Here is a 17386-nt window from a genome sequence, read left to right as displayed (position 1 = left end):
GGATAGCACCCAGGCCCTGATTTCAAATCCCAGTACCAGCATTTGCACATGGGCACACACAGAGAGAGCCTGGTCACTGGACCAGGTCTTCCTGACCACCAGAACGTAAGTGCCCTCTCCACTCCCAGGAGAACAGGGCCTGGAATTTAGGGCTTTCCATCCCCCCCAACTTTCAGGCTACATGGCATGGATGGGGCTGATCTCACACCTGTGCAGGCCAATCAAAGCTCTGAATCAGCCAGATCCACTACGATTGGCCCAAGGGTGAGGAAATACCCCACATGAGCCAATCAAAGTGCACAGACCCAGTTTGGGCCACAGGGTCTGCCTGGAAAAGGAAAGACATCTCCTGCCAGGAGTAGGCTGTGAGCCCAGGGACAGAAATCAGCATGGAAGACTGAGCAGGACTACGGGAGGGGAGCACAGTCTGCGGCACCCTGTAGGATCCTGGAGACCCCCGGGCTCCCAATGAAGTCATTAGTAGACTCCCGTAACCAGGTTTGACATTTCCGTGCCACGAGACTCCAGCAGTCCTTCCTGACTCATGCCTGACTCTCAGGCCCCTGGCTTAAGCATCATGGTGACTCCTTCTATCACTCATGGCTGGCTACCATCCTGCGGTTCCCATGGAAACCGCCTGCACAGTGACCACCCCCACCTCCCTCTAACCCTGCGCCATATGCAAATGACAGAAACGTTCACTCAGATTCCCAGGGGAGCCCTCGCGGGCCCACACCCACCAACAAGGCTCAGCTGAACAAAAATGGCTCCAGTTCCCCACCCACCCTCGGTGCCTCACACAACAGATAGGAAACCTGGAGCCCCCCCCCCGGCAGTCCTGGCCCAGGGCCCAGCCCTGGGAACTGCAGGATGTCCTCAGAAGACAGGCAGACAGACCTGTAAAACCCATGATAAACAGGGGCCACAGGGGACTCCCACACCTAGAATCCCCCCCCCCAAAACCACACAGAGGGGAGGCCAGCTCCGCAGCCTTCTGGAAATACCCAGTGATGACCTCTGCCCCCTAACCATGCATGGTTAGCATTTACTTTAGGTCTCTCAGCAGAGCACAGGCCCTGCCCAGCCAGCTCAGCAGAGCCCAGAGGGGCCAAGTGGAGGCTACTGCATGGCAGAAGGTGGAGGAAGGAACAGAAAGGCCCAGGAGAGGAGGCTGCCCACCCCGTGTTCTCCTCTCTCAGACCTGGCCTGATCCCATTGAAGAACTCTTGGCTGCCTGCTCCAAATTCAATGTTTTGCTGGCCTAAGTATATGGGGAAGGGGAGGAATCTGGAAAAGAAAATGTTGTTTCCATCATCCTAGAAGACAGCTGGCATTGCCCTGTCTCTCTTCATCCTTCCAGCCTTCAATTCAGACAAGACACCCACAGCTTAGCCACTGCCTTGTGACCATAAAAGAAAGTCCTGGACATTTCCCAAGAGTGCCAACCTCACACTGCACACACAATGGCCAGAGCCGACATCCACAGGACTTGGCACTGTCAGAAAACCACACCATTGGTGTCGCATCCATGACAAATGGCATAATATCAGGACCTCAGCCAGGCAACAATGAACCCTGCCCCTCACCATGAGTAGGTCACGGTCAGGGTGCTTGAGCATTTGAGCCATGCCCTATATCCTTTTCACTTCCATTACTTGGGGGGTTGGGTCTCACACTTTTGCCGGGGGCCAGCTTTGGATCGAGATCCTCCTGCCATGATAACCAGGGGGACAGCCAGGCTCTAGCACACTCAGGTATAGCAGTCTCATTCACTTTTTACCCTGGCTGGCCTCAGACTTCAATCTTCCAGCTTTGATCTCCACCCTGTGTAGCTAGAGTTCTAGGTGTATGCCACCACACTCAGCTAGGCAACTGGACTGTTGTTGCTGCTGTTTGGGGGTTTTAGGAGGAGTTGGGCATAACAGTGGTACTGGGGCTTACACTTCAGAGCCTTGAGTGTCTACACTATCCACTTGCTAATTGATGATGAGTCTCTTGAATTTGTCCGCCCAGGATAGCTTCAAACTAAGATACTTAGATCTCAACCTCTTAAGTAGCTAGGATTACAGGAGTAAACTGCCAATTCCTGGCCACCTCTATATTTTTTTTTTCCCATCCTGGGCTTGAGCTCAGGGCCTGACCACTGTCCTTGGACTTTCTCAAGGCAAGAGCTCTACCACTTGAGCCTCAGCACCACTTCTGGCTTTTTTTTTTCTATGTATGTGGTGCCAAGGAATCAAACCCGGGTCTTCGTGCATGCTAGGCAAGCACTTTAACCACTAGGCCAAACTCCCGGCCCCGCCACCTCTGTATTTTTAAAGCATTTATTAGTTGTTCATTGTAACGAAGGGGTCTGCATCTTAATAGCTGTCCCGGCAATCTCGTGCTTCCTGAAACCCTCGGTGACCCATCCCCGGCTGCACACACTTGTCCCTGCTCCGCAGCACATTTTCCACCCATGGCTCTGCCTGGGGACGCTGTCACCGCAGAAAGCCTCCTCCGAGGGCTTTCAACCAAACAAGACCCACAGCAGCCTGCCCTCACTCCCCCCACTCCAGAGACAAGCTCTGGAATTCTTGGGGAGGCGTGTGACAGGAGAGCCCCTCCCCACAACTGGCAGTAGCTCTTCTATGTTTGGGCCTGAGGGAGGAGGTAGAACCGTCTAAGACAGAGCAAGTAACAGAATGTCAGCATGGGTGGGGAGGGGGGAATCACGCAAGACCGCGAGGTCCTGAGTTTAAGCCAGCAGGAAGAAACATAAAACAACAGTTAGAATTGATAAGTGATGGCCTCAGTGGCACAGTGGTTCAGCCACATCCCATGCACAATGATGATGGTGGCTTTGTCCCCAGGATGCGGAGCCAGCTCGACTGGACTCACGGTCCCAGCTCCACAGGCACAGGGGGCTAGACAATGAGCAGTGGGTCATGACGCCAACGCCACGGCAAGGTGGCCAGCACCACCCCAGGTGTGTTGTCTGGGGGTCCAGAGTGGGGAGATCCAGCCTGGAGGCTGAGCACAGCCACGTAACAGGTGACCACAAAGCATTTCCTCTAGATGGAGGTGGCCTGTTCCTTCTGCCTGTAAACTAGCATCCACCGACAGTCCGAAGCAGGTCCAGCAGGAGTAGCCTGTGAGAAGCTGCCCTTTGCTGGGGACATGTCATCAGGAAGGGAGGACTCAAGAAAGACACAGGCCCCGCTGTGGCCTCCACCTCCCTGGAGGACCAGGTCCTTGCCCCTCTGGCCACCTCAGCCCTCTATGCTCCAAAATGCTACCCCACACTCTCCTCCCTCCACACCCCTCAGGCCCTCTGCATGCTGCCCCAGGACTGTCTTCCTCCACACAGAGAGGCAACTGAAAAGATGTCATGAATTAACTAAAAGTGCCCCAACTTCCAAACCGGGCACGGCGGCTCACACCTGTAATCCTAGCTACTCAGGAGGCCGAGATCTGAGGATCAAGGTTCAAAGCCAGCTCGGGCACAAAAGGACCTGAGACTCTTATCTCCAATTAACTTCTAGAAAAGAGAAAGTGGGGCTTGGCTCAAGGGTAGGGCCGTAGCCTTGAGCTGAAGAACTCAGGGACAGTGCTTTGGGCCTGGTGTCCACAAATCTGGTTTCAATGTCAACCTCCAATTGGAAATGGGGTTCCTACTCTAAAACCTCATGGCCTTCTGTACTTTCTGGCAACATCAGACTTATCTGAACCCACTCCATGAGATCACCTTTCTCTCCTCACCTGCCCAGCACACAGCCCGGCAGGTAGCAGGTACTCCATCAATGATGACTTCATGATAAATGGTACGATCATGCACACACCAGAGGAAGAAGGAAGAGGTGAAAGGACGAAGTTTCTAGCACATGAGGCATTCCCAATTTGAAATTGGCTGCCCTGGGAGGCAGAGAGTTCCTGCAATGGACCATAGGCAGGTGCCAGCTCTGGGCTCAGCTAAGCGGCTGAGACAGTTCCACTGGGAGTGGAGAGGCGTGCTACGACCTCTAAGGCACCTTCCCGCTGCTAGGCTCTGTGAGCCAGTCATCTGAGGGAGGGGCGGGGCAGGAAGGAAAGAATATCCTTGGGCTGTCAGGCAGGCTGTTACTCTGGAAACAGAACATTTATAGCACCCAGCCTGGTGGGCCCGTGGGGGTTGAGGGCAGCCCTGAGAGGCAGGGACCAGGTGGGAGCAGGACCCTGAAGCTGGGCTCTGGATCCCACACGGTAGCCCTCATCCTTCCCTTTTCACCCACACTGTCCCGAAGGCAGTGGCAGAGGCCCCTGGAGATGGATAGCTGTAGGCTTGGACATGCTACAGGATCTCTCACAGTGTGTGTGTGTGGGGGGGGGTGCATCTACATTGTGCCAGGCACCTACAATCACACCTTTAATCCTAGCTACTCAAGAGGACTGATTGCAGTTCCAGGCCAGCCCAGGAAAGAAAGTCCATAAGACTTTCATCTCCAACTGACCACCAGAAGCTAGAAGTGGAGCTTTGATGCAATGGTAATGTCAGCCTTGAGCAAAAAAGCTAAGAGACAGGGTTCAGGCCCTTAGTTCAAGCCCAGTGCTAGCATACGAACACAAAAAGTCTGACTCCCAGCCAGGAAAAGCTGGATTCTATTGCCTTTATTTATTTAAAACAAAAACAAAGGAGCAGCCTAGAAGGAATTGCTTCTTAGGAGCACAGACCCTGGAGGCTCAAAGGGAAGTGCAGGGGAGGCTGCAGGAGGGAGCCAGCCAACCGCAGAGCAGGTTCCCCTGGACAGAGGAAGAAAAACTATCCTGAAACCTGGAAGGAAGGACAGGCTGTGTCGTGTTGTCATTTCAGAGCATATGTCACAGGCCTGTCTATAAATAACTCCATCATCTACAGGAAATGTAACTTTGTTTGCTTCACCATTGTTTGTTGTGATGGTTCATGTTGATATGTATAGATGTGTGTGTGTGTGTGTGTGTGTGCGCGCGTGCGTACACGCACACACATGTGCCAGTACTAGAGCTTGAACTCAGGGTGGGGGAGCTCACCCTTAGCTTTTTTGCTCTACCACTTGAGCCACTGGCTTTTTTTGGGGGGGGGGGGTAAATGAACCTGGCTTTGAACCTCATCCTCAGATTTCAGCCTCCTGATTATAGGATTATAGGTGTGAATCACTGGCGTCTGGATCAAAGGTGTAAACTTTTCTCTTCCAGAGGTGTATGCAGCTTCTATCCAACAGGTCAAGACTGCGACTTTGCCCCCGGAGGTTGCTGCAGGCCCTGATTCCCACAGGGCCTCTCCTCAGGAGCTTACCACTGCCTACTTTCCCAATTCTGCTGGCTGCTGCTCCCCTCCTGCCACCCTCCAAACAAACAGTGCTCTCCAGTGCGAGGCGGGGTGGAGGGGGTCACTGCTTTTCATTTTGAAAATTACACTTTGTATTTGTATTTACAAAGTTACCTTCAAGAAGAGATTTGGTGACACCTAATTAGCACCCATAAGGAGACTGGGGTGAATGCTGAAGGCATAAACCAGAGCAAAGCATAGATTCTCCTCCCAGAACAATGAGGCCGTTGGGGAATGGAAGACAAGGAAGAAACAGGAGTCCAGCTTTTAGTGCAATGGTGATTCTCTCTCTCTCAATTGCTGATAAAAAGTAAGAGAGGAAGCAAGGTTGGTGGCTCATGTCTATAATCCTAACTACTCAGGAGGCTGAGATCTGAGGATCATGGTTCAAAGCCAGCCCAGGCACTAAAGACCATGAGACTCTTATCACCAATTAACCACCAGAAAACCAGAAGTGGCACTGTGGCTCAAGGGGGAGGGCGGTTACCTTGAGCTGAAGAGCTCAGGGACAGCACCCAGGCCCAGAGTTCAAGCCCCACGACCAACAAAAAAAAAGAGAGAGAGAGAGGAAAGACGTGGAGAAAAGATTCAGAGAATGTAAGTTCTAGAAAGAGAGGCCAGAAGACCAAAAGAACTTTGTGGGGGCTAGCAGAATACCCGAGTCTGGAGAAAGGTTTCAATTCTGCAGGTACAAAAAAAATTCAGCAAGCTTCTAGCCGGGAGGGAAAAAAAAAATGTGCTGTCTTCCAAGAACGGAAACTGGTTTCTCTGGGGTCCCTGCAGCACACCTTATCAATTGCATGGCTACACTGAGGCCATGAAGAGGGAAAGAAGTCACGGCTCATTGAGGCCAGGCAAGGCGGCCATGCCTGAAACCCTAGCTACTCAGGAGGCAGAGACAGGAGGCTCTTCAGGTAGAGGCTGGTTCTGACAAAGTTAAGAAGAACCTGACTCAAAAGCAAAATACTATAGGGCTGGGGACATAGTGCTTGCTAGGTAAGAAGGAAGCCCAAATATCAATTCCCCAATCCCTCACAAAAAGGAAAGGGAAGGAAAGGTGGGGAGGGGAGGGACAGGGAGGCACGGCGCTGGTGACTCTACTCAGGGTTGTGGTTTGAAGCCAGCCCAGGCAGGACAGTTCCTGAGACGCTATCTCTATTGAACCACTAGAAAACCGAAATCAGAGCTATGGCCCCAAGTGGTAGAGCACTGGCCTTATGCAAGAACTCAGGGACAGAGCCCAGGCCCTGAGTCCAACAAAAAGAAAAGAAAGAAAAAAGAAAAAGAAAGGAGATAAGAAAAATCAACCTGACTAGAATCAACACAGAGAGTCCTTCCTGCTCTGAGAACTAAGGGGCACACTTGGCCAAGCAAGACTGAAAAAGAAAATGACACCAGCCAAATATTTTTGACAATGGTAGGAAGGGAACTCTGGACCTGGGCACTGTCCCTGAGCTCTTCAGCTCAAGGCAACCGCCCTATCCCTGGAGCCACAGCACCACGTCTGGTTTTCTGGTGATTAACTGAAGAGTCTCACGAACTTTTAGTGCGTGGGCTGGCTTTGAACCATGATCCTCAGATCTCAGCCACCAGAGTAGCTAGGATCACAGGTTGGAGCAGCTAACTTGTTGTTGTCGTTAGCTATGGGGCTTGAACTCAGGGCCTGGGTGCTATCGCTGAGCTTTTATACTCAAGGCTTTTTGAGCCATGGCTCAAAAGGCCACTTGTGGTTTTCTGGTGGTACACTGGAGATAAGAGTCTCACAGACTTTCCTGCCTGGACTGGCTTCAAACCAAGATCCTCAGATCTCAGCCTCCTCAAGTTAGGATGAGCCACCATCCTAACTGGTGGCTGGCGAGCCACCGGCACCGGCTCTGACTTTTGATTTACTCTTCAGACAGACCTTGATCCACTGCCCATTCGGGCCTTGAGGCCCTGGACAAAGTGCTCCTCCCACCTAACACAGCCCACGCCCATAGGAGCGACCACAGTTAGGGCCAGGCCCCGTGGGCGCCTGCCTCCACCACGGGGGCCGCGCTGGCAGCCATGCTGACAGGAGGCAACTAACAGACATGGGCGCTCACTTTGACAACTGTTGCACACCCGGTTTCCACACGAGGAAGTGGAGGCTCTGCCAGGGGGAGTGGCATTCTCAAGCACACATTTAATCAGCTTGAAGCAGACAGTGCTGGCAGCGCCCGAGGGCAGGCAGGACGGGAGACACCTGTGCCCGTGGGAGGGCGGGCCACTCTCCTCCCCAGCGCCCTCCTTCCCACACGGCCATCGCCTCCAGGACACCCCCACACACAGGGGACACGGGACATCCACCACACGCCCCTACCTACCCGGCCATGACAATGAAAAAGTCCAGGCGGTTCCATGTGTCTCCCAGGTAGCACTTCTTGCCAAAAATGCCCAGGGCTACCATCTTCAGCACCATCTCCATGGCAAAGAAGATGAAAATGAAGTCATCGAAGACCTGCCAGGTGGGAGGAAGAAAGTCAAGGCCACCATGTGAGACGGGGGACAGAAGCATGGACACCACGTGAGATGGACAGGAGGGCCTGGGGGGAAAAAATCTAGAAAGATCCTGGAGCAGGAAGGGAACGTAAGAAGCCACACAACTAGGCCCATGGGTTAGGTCTGCACTCTCTTCCATAATTCTCACCGCAGTGGCCCCCCAGGGTAGCCCTGTTTTAGAGACTCAGGGGAGTTGAGTGGCCTGCTTCCGAGCTCACAGCAGCCGAGTGGCCAAACTAGGAGAGAAACTAGGTCCTAGCTCCAGAGGCTGCACGGGATCCAGCTCAAGATGGGCCCAGTGCACCCTAGCTGGGTCTGGCCTTAGTCCCACGTCCTCTGTTCAGTGTCTCTTTAAGCAAAGGCTCAAGTGAGGAGCCATGTCCAAGGTGGTGGGGGGAGGGGGGTGATGGGATCACCTCAGGTCAGGGGCAGAGCGGAGGGCGGGGCCAGACTCACCTGCAGGATCTTGCAGCGCTCGGACAGGCAGTCCATGTCATCGCAGGGCTGGTACATGCCCAGGGTCACGCAGTTCAGCAGGATCACCAGCATACTGATGCACTCAAACCACGTGCATGTGAGTCAAGGGCAAAGGGGGGCAGGGTGGCCCTGGGGTGGGCCTGCCTTGGAATGCGACACACCTACCCCGTACCCCTGGACACAGACATGCATGGCCACAGCAGCTCCTGCCTGAAGACACATTCTTGCCCCTGCTGGAGCTCACACAGGCCTAGCCTCTCCACCTCGGAAGCCTTCCTCCGACTGCCCCTTGCCTCCTTCTTCTAACCACCTTGCCTCCCCAGCCATAAGGTTCCCTCTGGTCCAGGCCTGGTTTACAGCTTGCCGTGGACCTTGCAGGAAGATTGGCCCCATGTGTCCTTGTCCTCACTGGGGCTTGAACCCAGTGCCAGAGCTCCCTCTCCCTTCCCCTTTTCATCCAACACTCACACTCTACCACTAGAACCACAGCTCCACTTCCTCCTTTTTCGTATTAATTGGAAATAAGAGTTTCATGGAGGGAAGGGGAGAAAAAAGGAGAAAATGAGAAGAGAGGTGACACTTCAAAAAGAAATGTACTCATTACCTGACTTACGTAACTTATGTAACCCCTCTGTACATCACCTTTACAACTTTTTTTTAAAGTCTCATTCTCTTTTTTATCCTGACTGGCTTCAAACCAAAATGGCTCAGACCTCAGGCTCCTGAGTAGTCGGATTACAGATGTGAGCCCCCTGCGCCCAGCTCTCTACCTAGCAGGAACAGGTTAAGGATGGAGAGCCTCCTCTGTGCCCAGACACCTGGTGCACATCTCCTTTCTCACAGTTCTCAGTGCAGGATCAACTAGGTCCTCTACCACCACTCTCAGTCCACCACCCACAGAGCCTGGAATCTCAGCAGGGGGCAGGGGGCACCCTGTAATCCAGCGACTGGCAGGGGGCGGGGAGGAAGGAATAGGAGAGGAAGATCTGGAATTTGAAGCGATCTTGGGCAAAGTTAACATAGTTTATTTTAAAAACAGAAAACTTCAAGCCGGGCATCGGTGGCTCTTATCTGTAGTCCTAGCTATTCAGGAGGCTGAGGATCAAGATTCAAAGCTAGTCCACACAGGAAAGTCTGTAGACTGGTACCTCAACCATCAGCAAAAGCCAGAAGTGGAGCCATGGCTCAAGTGGCAGAACACTAGCTTTGAGAGGAAAAAAATAAAAAGCAAACTTTGTAGTCATCTCCTCTACGACGTCCTCCCCTGACCTTGTCAACGCCAGGGCCTCCTCCCTTACCTCCTCCCTTCCTCCCTCTCCTCTCCTTTCTCCCTCATTCCTCCCACCTACATCCACACCTCTCCAGGCCCTCCCAGACCTCAGTCACTGTGTCCTATTCACACTCAGTCTCTGTCCACTGCTAGAACCAGCACTGCAGAGCACAGGGGTTTTTTCACTCCAGGCTCTCACAGTAAAGGGACTCGAATAGGCACTCATACATGTGTGCTGGATGAAGCTGGGCCCTAGTGAGTTGTGCCTGTAATCTCAGCTACTCAGGAGAATGAGAATCCACAAGAACCTTATCTCCAGGTATCCTCCAAGTGGTAGAGGGCTAACTTTGAGTAGAAAAAGCTAAGAGTCATTGCCCAGACCCTGATTTCAAGCCCCAGGCCCTGCAACACACACACACACACACACACACACACACACACACACACACACACACACACACACACACACACAGGCACGAAGTTGGCTGAATGAACAACTAAATATCTGAGGGCCTGGAGACCCTACCCCCAGCACCCTGGACCACCAAGCCCTACTCCAGGCCTCGGGAGCTGGGAGGGTGACAACCTGATTTCCACAGTGATGGCCCCTCCCACCCCAGCCCCCTGCTCACCTTCTCTGCCCCCTCTGGTCCCTGCCCTACTCCCTCCTCCTCGCCCCCCACACCCAGCTGCCATTCTCCCACCACTGCCTGTAATTAATTTCGGTGGCTGCCAGGGCCCCCTTCTAGCTTGAACATGGCTCAGGCAGCAGCTTCCTCATTAATTAACTTTTTAGAAGTTTAAACATTCTAATTACCAGTGAAGGTCCCCATTGCCCTGCTCTTTCCCACTCACCCCCTCTCCTTCTGCCGCACCCTCTGGGGCCTCTGTCCTGACATCATGTCCAAGATCAGGTGTCCCCTGAGTGTCTGGACCCCCCACCTCTTCCTTATCACCCTGCATGAGCCCCTTTACAGATAAGGGGAACTGAGGCCCCTCCTGGCATGTACGAAATGTGCCAGGCCCCCTGGGCTCAGAGGCCAGTGTTCTGCCCTCAGCCTCCTCTCCCCCAGGCCCCCCACCCCAGCCCACAGCAGCCCTGTGCCAGACTCCGCTCAGCTCCTCTGAAGCCTCTAATCCTCTGCTGTGCCCTCACAGATGCCTGGGCATCCGAGTGCACCAATACCACTAGCTTTGTGCAAGTATCACTCACTGAATCCTCTGGGCTCTGTGATAAGACCCACTTAGAAACTAGAAAACTAAGACACAAAGGGAGGCGTAACCGCCCAAGGTCACCAGCTGAAGAGACAGAGCTGAGACACAAAACCAGAGAGCCTATTTTCTCTTGCCCCACGAGCTCATTTATCCCTGCCAGATTCATCTGCCTGAAACACAACTCTAATTATGGCCCTGCCCTGCTCAAAAGTCTTCCAGGGCACACCATCTTCTCTCTGCCAAACAATGAAGGCCTTCCAGACCTCAACAAACTCTTCTGGCCTTGGCACGTGATGAACTCCTTCTCTCTTGGCAAACTCCTACACACCCTTCAAAGCCCTGCATAGCTCCCAGGATGCACCTCAGCCAGCTCCAGCAATGAATTTGGCCAGTACCATGATTGCTGTGTTCCAGGCCCCTATGGGATGTTGGCCGTCGCCACAATCCATGGGGAACAGAGGAAATAGACCTGGAGGGCTGACAGGATTTGCCCAAGGTCACTGCAGCCCCACAGTCCCCCTCTGTGTCGGACTTTAAGGCGCTGCCCACCTGGAGGCATCCTGGGAGGACAGAGGGGGCAGCTCTCATCCCTAGACTTCCTGGCCTCAGCTTCAGGATGGACAGCTCATCCTCCACCTTGGGCACTTGGGGAAATCCCAGATGGCCCTATCCTGGGCCCTCATCCAAGAGACTCGAGGCTCAGAAGGCAGGCCAGAGCTGGCATGGCCGCCTGCCGCTCTGACACACTCCCTGCTGGCACTGAGATCAAGGGCTTCAGCCCTCTTAGAAGAGCAACCAGACTGTGGGGGGGGCACGCAGCGGTGGGAAGAGGGCCCCATGGGCGGGAAGGGGCCCCATAGGCCCCAGCTGCAGATGGAGGGCTCGGAGGGCTGTGACCATGCATAGTAAATGCCGTACTCTAGGCTGCCTGCCTGCTTCACCCCCAGACCCTCACTCCCGTCAGGCTGATCTGCACATACAGCCCGCAGAGCACATGACAGGCACCACGCACCCCACCAGTTCTATAAACCTGCCCGAAACCCCGCTTTTCCCTCCCTGCCCCAGCCCTGCCAATGACACCCCTGGGACCCCGCCACAGGGAGGTCATTGAGGCGCATCAGATCCCTGACGGCCAGGCACACCTCTGATGAGGGCAGATGGCAAACCAATCAATGGCAATACGATCAATACGGTTTCCTTGGCAGGCAAAGCTGGCTCAGCATTGGGGCCCTGAGGAGGAAACAGAAATGAACGCTGCACCTTCCCCGTGCCTCAGCCCCTCTGCCAGTTGGGGTGATCAGGGAGCCTCCCCCCCACCTCCCAAGCAGGACCCCGATGCACATAGACGAGTGCCCGCCGTGTGCCAGACACCAGGTCAACCTGGCTAAGGACAGTGAAGATCGCAAACACAGCCTAGTGACATGCCAAAGAGCATTTGCTTACCTAGGAGCTTTCTGATCAAGTAAATACATTATCTCCTTGAAACCAAGCTGGTGTGCACAGGAGTGAGGGCCACAGCACACAGAGCCAGGGTAGCTGGGCCTAGTGGGGCTCTGCCACAGGGCTCAGTGGACCACCCCGAGAGCAGACCCAGGGCTGCCCCACTTTATGGCTCAAGGAAAAGAAGCCATAAGGAAGAAAGCCACAGGCCACGTACCAGTGTTCGTGCCTCTCGTCCTAGCTACTCAGGAGGCTGAGATCTGAGGATCACAGTTTAAAGCCAGCTTGGATAGGAAAATCTATGAGACTCGTACCTTCAATGAACCACAAAAAGCTGGAAATGGAGATACAACTCAAATGGTAGAGCACTAGACTTGAATGCAAAAGTTCCGGGACAGTGCCCAGGCCCAGAGTTCCAGGCCCAGGACTGGCAAAAAGAAGAAGGGCACTAGCCTTGAGAAATCCCAGGGATATTGCCCTGGCAATGGGAGTTCAAGCTCCAAGACTGACAAAATAAGGAGGAGGAGGAGCAGAAGGAAGAGGAGGAGGAGGAAGAAAAAGAAAAAAGAGCCCCATAGCTCACATTGATAATCCTGAATACTCAGAAGGCTGAGTGGCTCAGGTAGCAGAACCCTAGCCTTGAGCAAAACAAGTGTCCAAGGACAGTGCTTAGGCTGAGTTCAGTCTCCAGGACTGGCAAAAAAAAAAAAAAAGCAAAGGGACAGAATCTTTGCCCTGAGTTCAAGCCCTAGTACTGGCATGGAAGAAAAGGAAGAGGAGAAGAACAGAGATTGGGTTGCTATGACCTTGGGTTGATAGTTAAAGGTCATTACAAGCCATTACTGCCCAGGTGCACTTAGGGCTTTCAAAAGGAATAGGCCAATCACCTCAGGTCTGGCTCTCACAAAGTTCCCTTGACTTATAACTGCACAGATGGGGAAACTGAGTTACATGAATGTGGCTTGGGGTCAGGAGGGCACTGGTGTGGCAGGCTATGTGCCCCCTGTGAGCTCCAGACAAACCCTACTACATCCAGACTGAGGAGTGGCTGATCCCCTGAGCACAGGCCCCTCAACTGGGGTATCCCCCACCCTGATGCCCTCTCGGTCTGCTCCCAGGGCCCAAGCAGGGTAACTGGAATGAGCACCACCCCTGCCCCTCCCCCCCAGGGTCAGGAACAGGCCCGTCCTGGAGGGCTGAGGACTTGACTACAGAAGGTCATGGAGAGGGGGCATCTGTGTCTGGTGCCTGGCCAGAGGTGGCTAGCATGGACCAGGTCATGGAACTCTACCCCCCCAGCCAGAGTCCTAAGAAGGCCAGGATTTGGGGTGGAGGCAATGGCAACATGGTCAAGGTCTCCTAGGAAGCCACCGTGCCTGGGACCTATCACACCCACCAAGTCCCAGCCAGACACCCGGCAGGTAGACAGATGGCCGCCCAGGCCAGGAGGCCCTCAGGATGGCCTCCGTCCTAGGAGCCAGCCTGCAGCCTGCATGGTTTCCACGGTGACCACCACCTCCCCTGCCTGCCTGACTGCACAGGAGTCTATGATGAGGGGGTTTCTGGGAGGAGGGTGGAGAAGGGAGGAGGGCTGGGCTTGGAGGGGGTGGCCAAGTTTGTTTTTATTTTCGTCAGATCTGAAGTCTGATCCATTTCCCAGGGTTTGGCTCCGATGTCTAAATAAATCAAGCAGAGGAAGGGGACTGAGGCTGCCTCCTCCTAGACTGGGAGGGAGGGACAGAGGGAAGAAGGGAGAGAGGGGACGGAGTGTAGCCCCTCTTCCCAGCTCCCTCTAGGCTGACCTCTGGTGTACCCCAAGATGGGGTGCTTAGGCCTGGGGCCCTGAGAGGCCTAAGCTGTCTCGCCCTCTTCTCAAATCAAGCCAATTCTGGCTTATCTGAGGCCAGCCTTGCTCTGGGCCTGGGGTTTAAAAGAAGAATGCATACTCATTCATTCACTCATTTACTCACTCACTCATTCACCCAAGTAATCTTGATGGACAACAGCCACTCTGGAAAGCTCTGAAACTCCGTCCATGAAAGCTAATCCCACACGAACTCTGACTCAGGCCCAGGCATCCAGCAGGTGGGGACCAGGAAACACCTAGGGCCTTTGCCCTTGGCCCAAAGAATTATTCAGCTCAAAACGTCTACAGAGTTAAGGCTGAAAAGCTCTGTGGGATATCCTTCTGATAGAGTATTTGTTGTTATTTTTTGCTGGTCCTGGGATTTGAACTCAGGGCCCAAGCACTGTCCTTGGTCTTTCTCAAGACTACAGCACTACTACTTAGCCACAGCACCACTTCCAGCTTTTCTCTAGGTATGTGGTACTGAGGAATTGAACCCGGGTCTTCGTGCATGCCAGGCAAGCACTCTACCACTAGACCACACTCCCAGCACCTTCTGATAGAATATTATACGACCATGAAAATAAAGACAACGTAAGCCAGACATAACATAGCAAATAATGTCTGAATCTAATTCCGTGAAGATAAAAATCAGGCAAAAGCAGGGAATGTGGCTTAGTGGTACAGTGCATGAAGCTCTGGGTTCGATTCCTCAGTACCACATAGACAGAAAAAGCCAGAAGAGGCGCTGTGGCTCAAGTAGGAGAATGCTAGCCTTGAGTAAAAGAAGTTCAGGGGCAGAGCCCAGACCCTGAGTTCAAGCTCCAGAACTGGCACAAAAAAAAAAAGAAAAAAGAAAGGAAGGAAGGAAGGAAGGAAGGAAGGAAGGAAGGAAGGAAGGAAGGAAAGAAAAAAAGGACGTCCCAAAAGCTGGGGCCCTCACAGCAAGTAGGGTCAGCACGCAAAAATCCATGTTCTTCCACAGATAGGGAAGGAAATGAAGGACCTAGATGGCAAGACCTGCCCCAAACAACACCGCAGTCCACACCACGAACAGAGCTGCTGGGTGCCAGGCCACCAGAGCCACCACCCCTGTGGACAGGAGCATGCAGCCAGGTGACCTGCCCATCTCGGGATCCGGTGGGGGAGGATGGAGTGAGCCTTTCTTGGCCCCGGCCTCAGCCCTACTTCTCAGAGCCCCCATCATTGGAAACGTGCTCAATTTGGCCAAAGCTCTGGTTGCAGACGCCCAGCGAAGCTGCTGTGCCCAGCACAGACAGCCGGAGTGGGGGAGGCGGTGGCGAGGGGGTGGGGGCTGCCAGGCTGGCGGCCATGGTAAGAAGCTCTGGCCAAGGAGACTCCAGACACCACTGCTTCAGCCGCTAATGAGAAGGCCAGGCAGGCAGGGCTGAGTGCAGCCTTCCCTGTTGAATTTGAACTCAGAGCATCCCCTACAGAATCTGCCCAGGGGCCGCTGCAGGCTCACCTGGGGGAACCAAGGGGGCAAGGCAGCGATGTCTGCGCAGGAGAAACCAGCAGCTTCCCTGCCTATCCTGAATGTTCTCCTCTTCCCAACAACCATCTGTCATCATGAACAATTCTACACGGAAGCTGAGAGCCATGACTCACAGCTGAAATTGTATCTACTCAGGAGGCTGAGATCTGAGTATCAAGGTCCAAAGCCAGTACAGGCAGGAAAACGTGTAAGACTCTTATTGCCAAAAAACCACTCAGAAAAAGCAAGAAGTGGCACTGTAGCTCAAGTGGTAGAATGCTAGCCGTGAGCACAGAGAGGCTCAAGGACAGAGCCCAGGCCTGAGTTCAAGCCCCAGAATCAGCAAATAAATAAATACATACATACATAATTTTGGATGGTATTTTTGTTGTTCTTTAGTGACACAGGGTCTTGAACTTGGAGCTTCACATTTAGATACTCTACCACTTGAGGCATGCCTCCAACCCTTAAATATGTAATTTTTTATGTCAGTCCTGGGGCTTGAACTCTGGGCTCAAGGCTAGAGCTCTACCTCTTGAGCCACAACGACACTTGCAGTTTTCTGGCGGTTAATTGGGGAGAAGAGTCTCAAGACTTTCATTCCCAGGCTGGCTTTGAACTGCAATCCTCAGATCTCAGCCTCCTGAGTAGCTAGGATTACAGGTGTGAACCACTGGTGCCTGGGTATGCATAGCATGTTTTTAAGCTCAGGAAGCTAAAAATTATTCTAACGAAATTTGAGACAGAATCTCGCTATGCAAAAGCTGCCCTGTCCTTGAGTTTCCAATCCTCCCCAGGGCTTCAGCCTCCCCAGGGCTGCATCACCACACACAGCCTCCAACCCTCTCCATCAATGCACATGCTTTGTGGCTGGCACAGTAAATAACACGCCCCAGCAGAGGTCGGACGCTACCTGGTGATGTGTCGCATGATGGACGCACACGGCCATGAGGACGTGACTGGAATCTCGGGTGACTTCCCCGAGTGACAGCCACGGGCACTACAGTACGTGCTACTGTGGTTTGTCACCTCCATTACTATTAGAAAGAAATGTCCAATTTCACGAGTCAGCGAAACAAATCTGACGCTCGGTTCAGCCCCACAGAGCTCAGGAGACTCCCTCACCCTGGGCCTTCAGGAGGCTCTGGCGCCCCGCCCCCCTACCCCGCGCCCCTCCTGAGCTCCATCCTTCACCTGCTGCTGCTCTGATGCCTACCCCCCTCTCTCTGAACCCAGCTCCCAGCCTGGGATGACCAGAGCCCAGGGCTATCCCCCCACCCAGTCACCCCCCCCAATGCTGCACCCCAAGTTCATGGTGTCACATTCTCTCCCGATCACCAAATTCTCCCAGCACTTCCCATTCTGGAGGTGGACCAGACCAGAACCTGCAGCTTCCCTTTCCCCTGTCTCCAGATCTGTCCCTCTCACCCTCTCCACCCACCCCCCTGCCCTGGAGCACAGAGCACACCCCCAGCCCTTCCTGAGTTTCTGGACTGCTTCCTCCTCTGGCCTCGCCCTGTCATGCATTCGTAGGTCATACGTCAGAGGTCATTTGTCCTCCACCCAGCAGCCAGGTACTACTCCTCAACCAAAGTGCTGCACGTCTCCTCTGTGATGCATACCTACTATGTGCTGCGTGCCTACTATGTGCTACACATGTAGTAGGCCAAGAGCCAAAGCCTAGAGAGGTAGGTATAAGGGGACACTAGCAAAGGGAGAAAACAACGTTGGGTACCAAAGGCCCTGCATGTGGTCTAAAGAGAGAGTGGCCACTGGGCAGGTGGCAGGAGGAAGAGCGTG

The 17386-nt window shown here is 53.7% G+C and overlaps 1 protein-coding gene across 1 annotated transcript in view; it reads right to left on the bottom strand.

Annotated features, from left to right (window-relative positions):
* The window catches only part of Cacna1i (calcium voltage-gated channel subunit alpha1 I), an 82768-nt gene that overhangs the window by 57007 nt on the left and 8375 nt on the right, over window positions 1-17386 (bottom strand). The window contains exons 2-3 of the mRNA XM_090328759.1: window positions 8300-8411; window positions 7669-7802 (exon numbers count right to left, since the gene is read on the bottom strand). Of these exons, the coding sequence (XP_090184885.1) occupies window positions 7669-7802; window positions 8300-8411 (246 nt within the window). The remainder of the gene's footprint in view (window positions 1-7668; window positions 7803-8299; window positions 8412-17386) is intronic.

The sequence above is a fragment of the Megascapheus bottae genome, chromosome 2, assembly GCF_031878675.1.
Source record: "Megascapheus bottae isolate mThoBot1 chromosome 2, mThoBot2.hap1, whole genome shotgun sequence".
NCBI classification, from domain to species: domain Eukaryota; kingdom Metazoa; phylum Chordata; class Mammalia; order Rodentia; family Geomyidae; genus Megascapheus; species Megascapheus bottae.
Note: the sequence above shows the minus strand (reverse complement) of the source record. Positions and strands in the feature narration are given on the sequence as shown.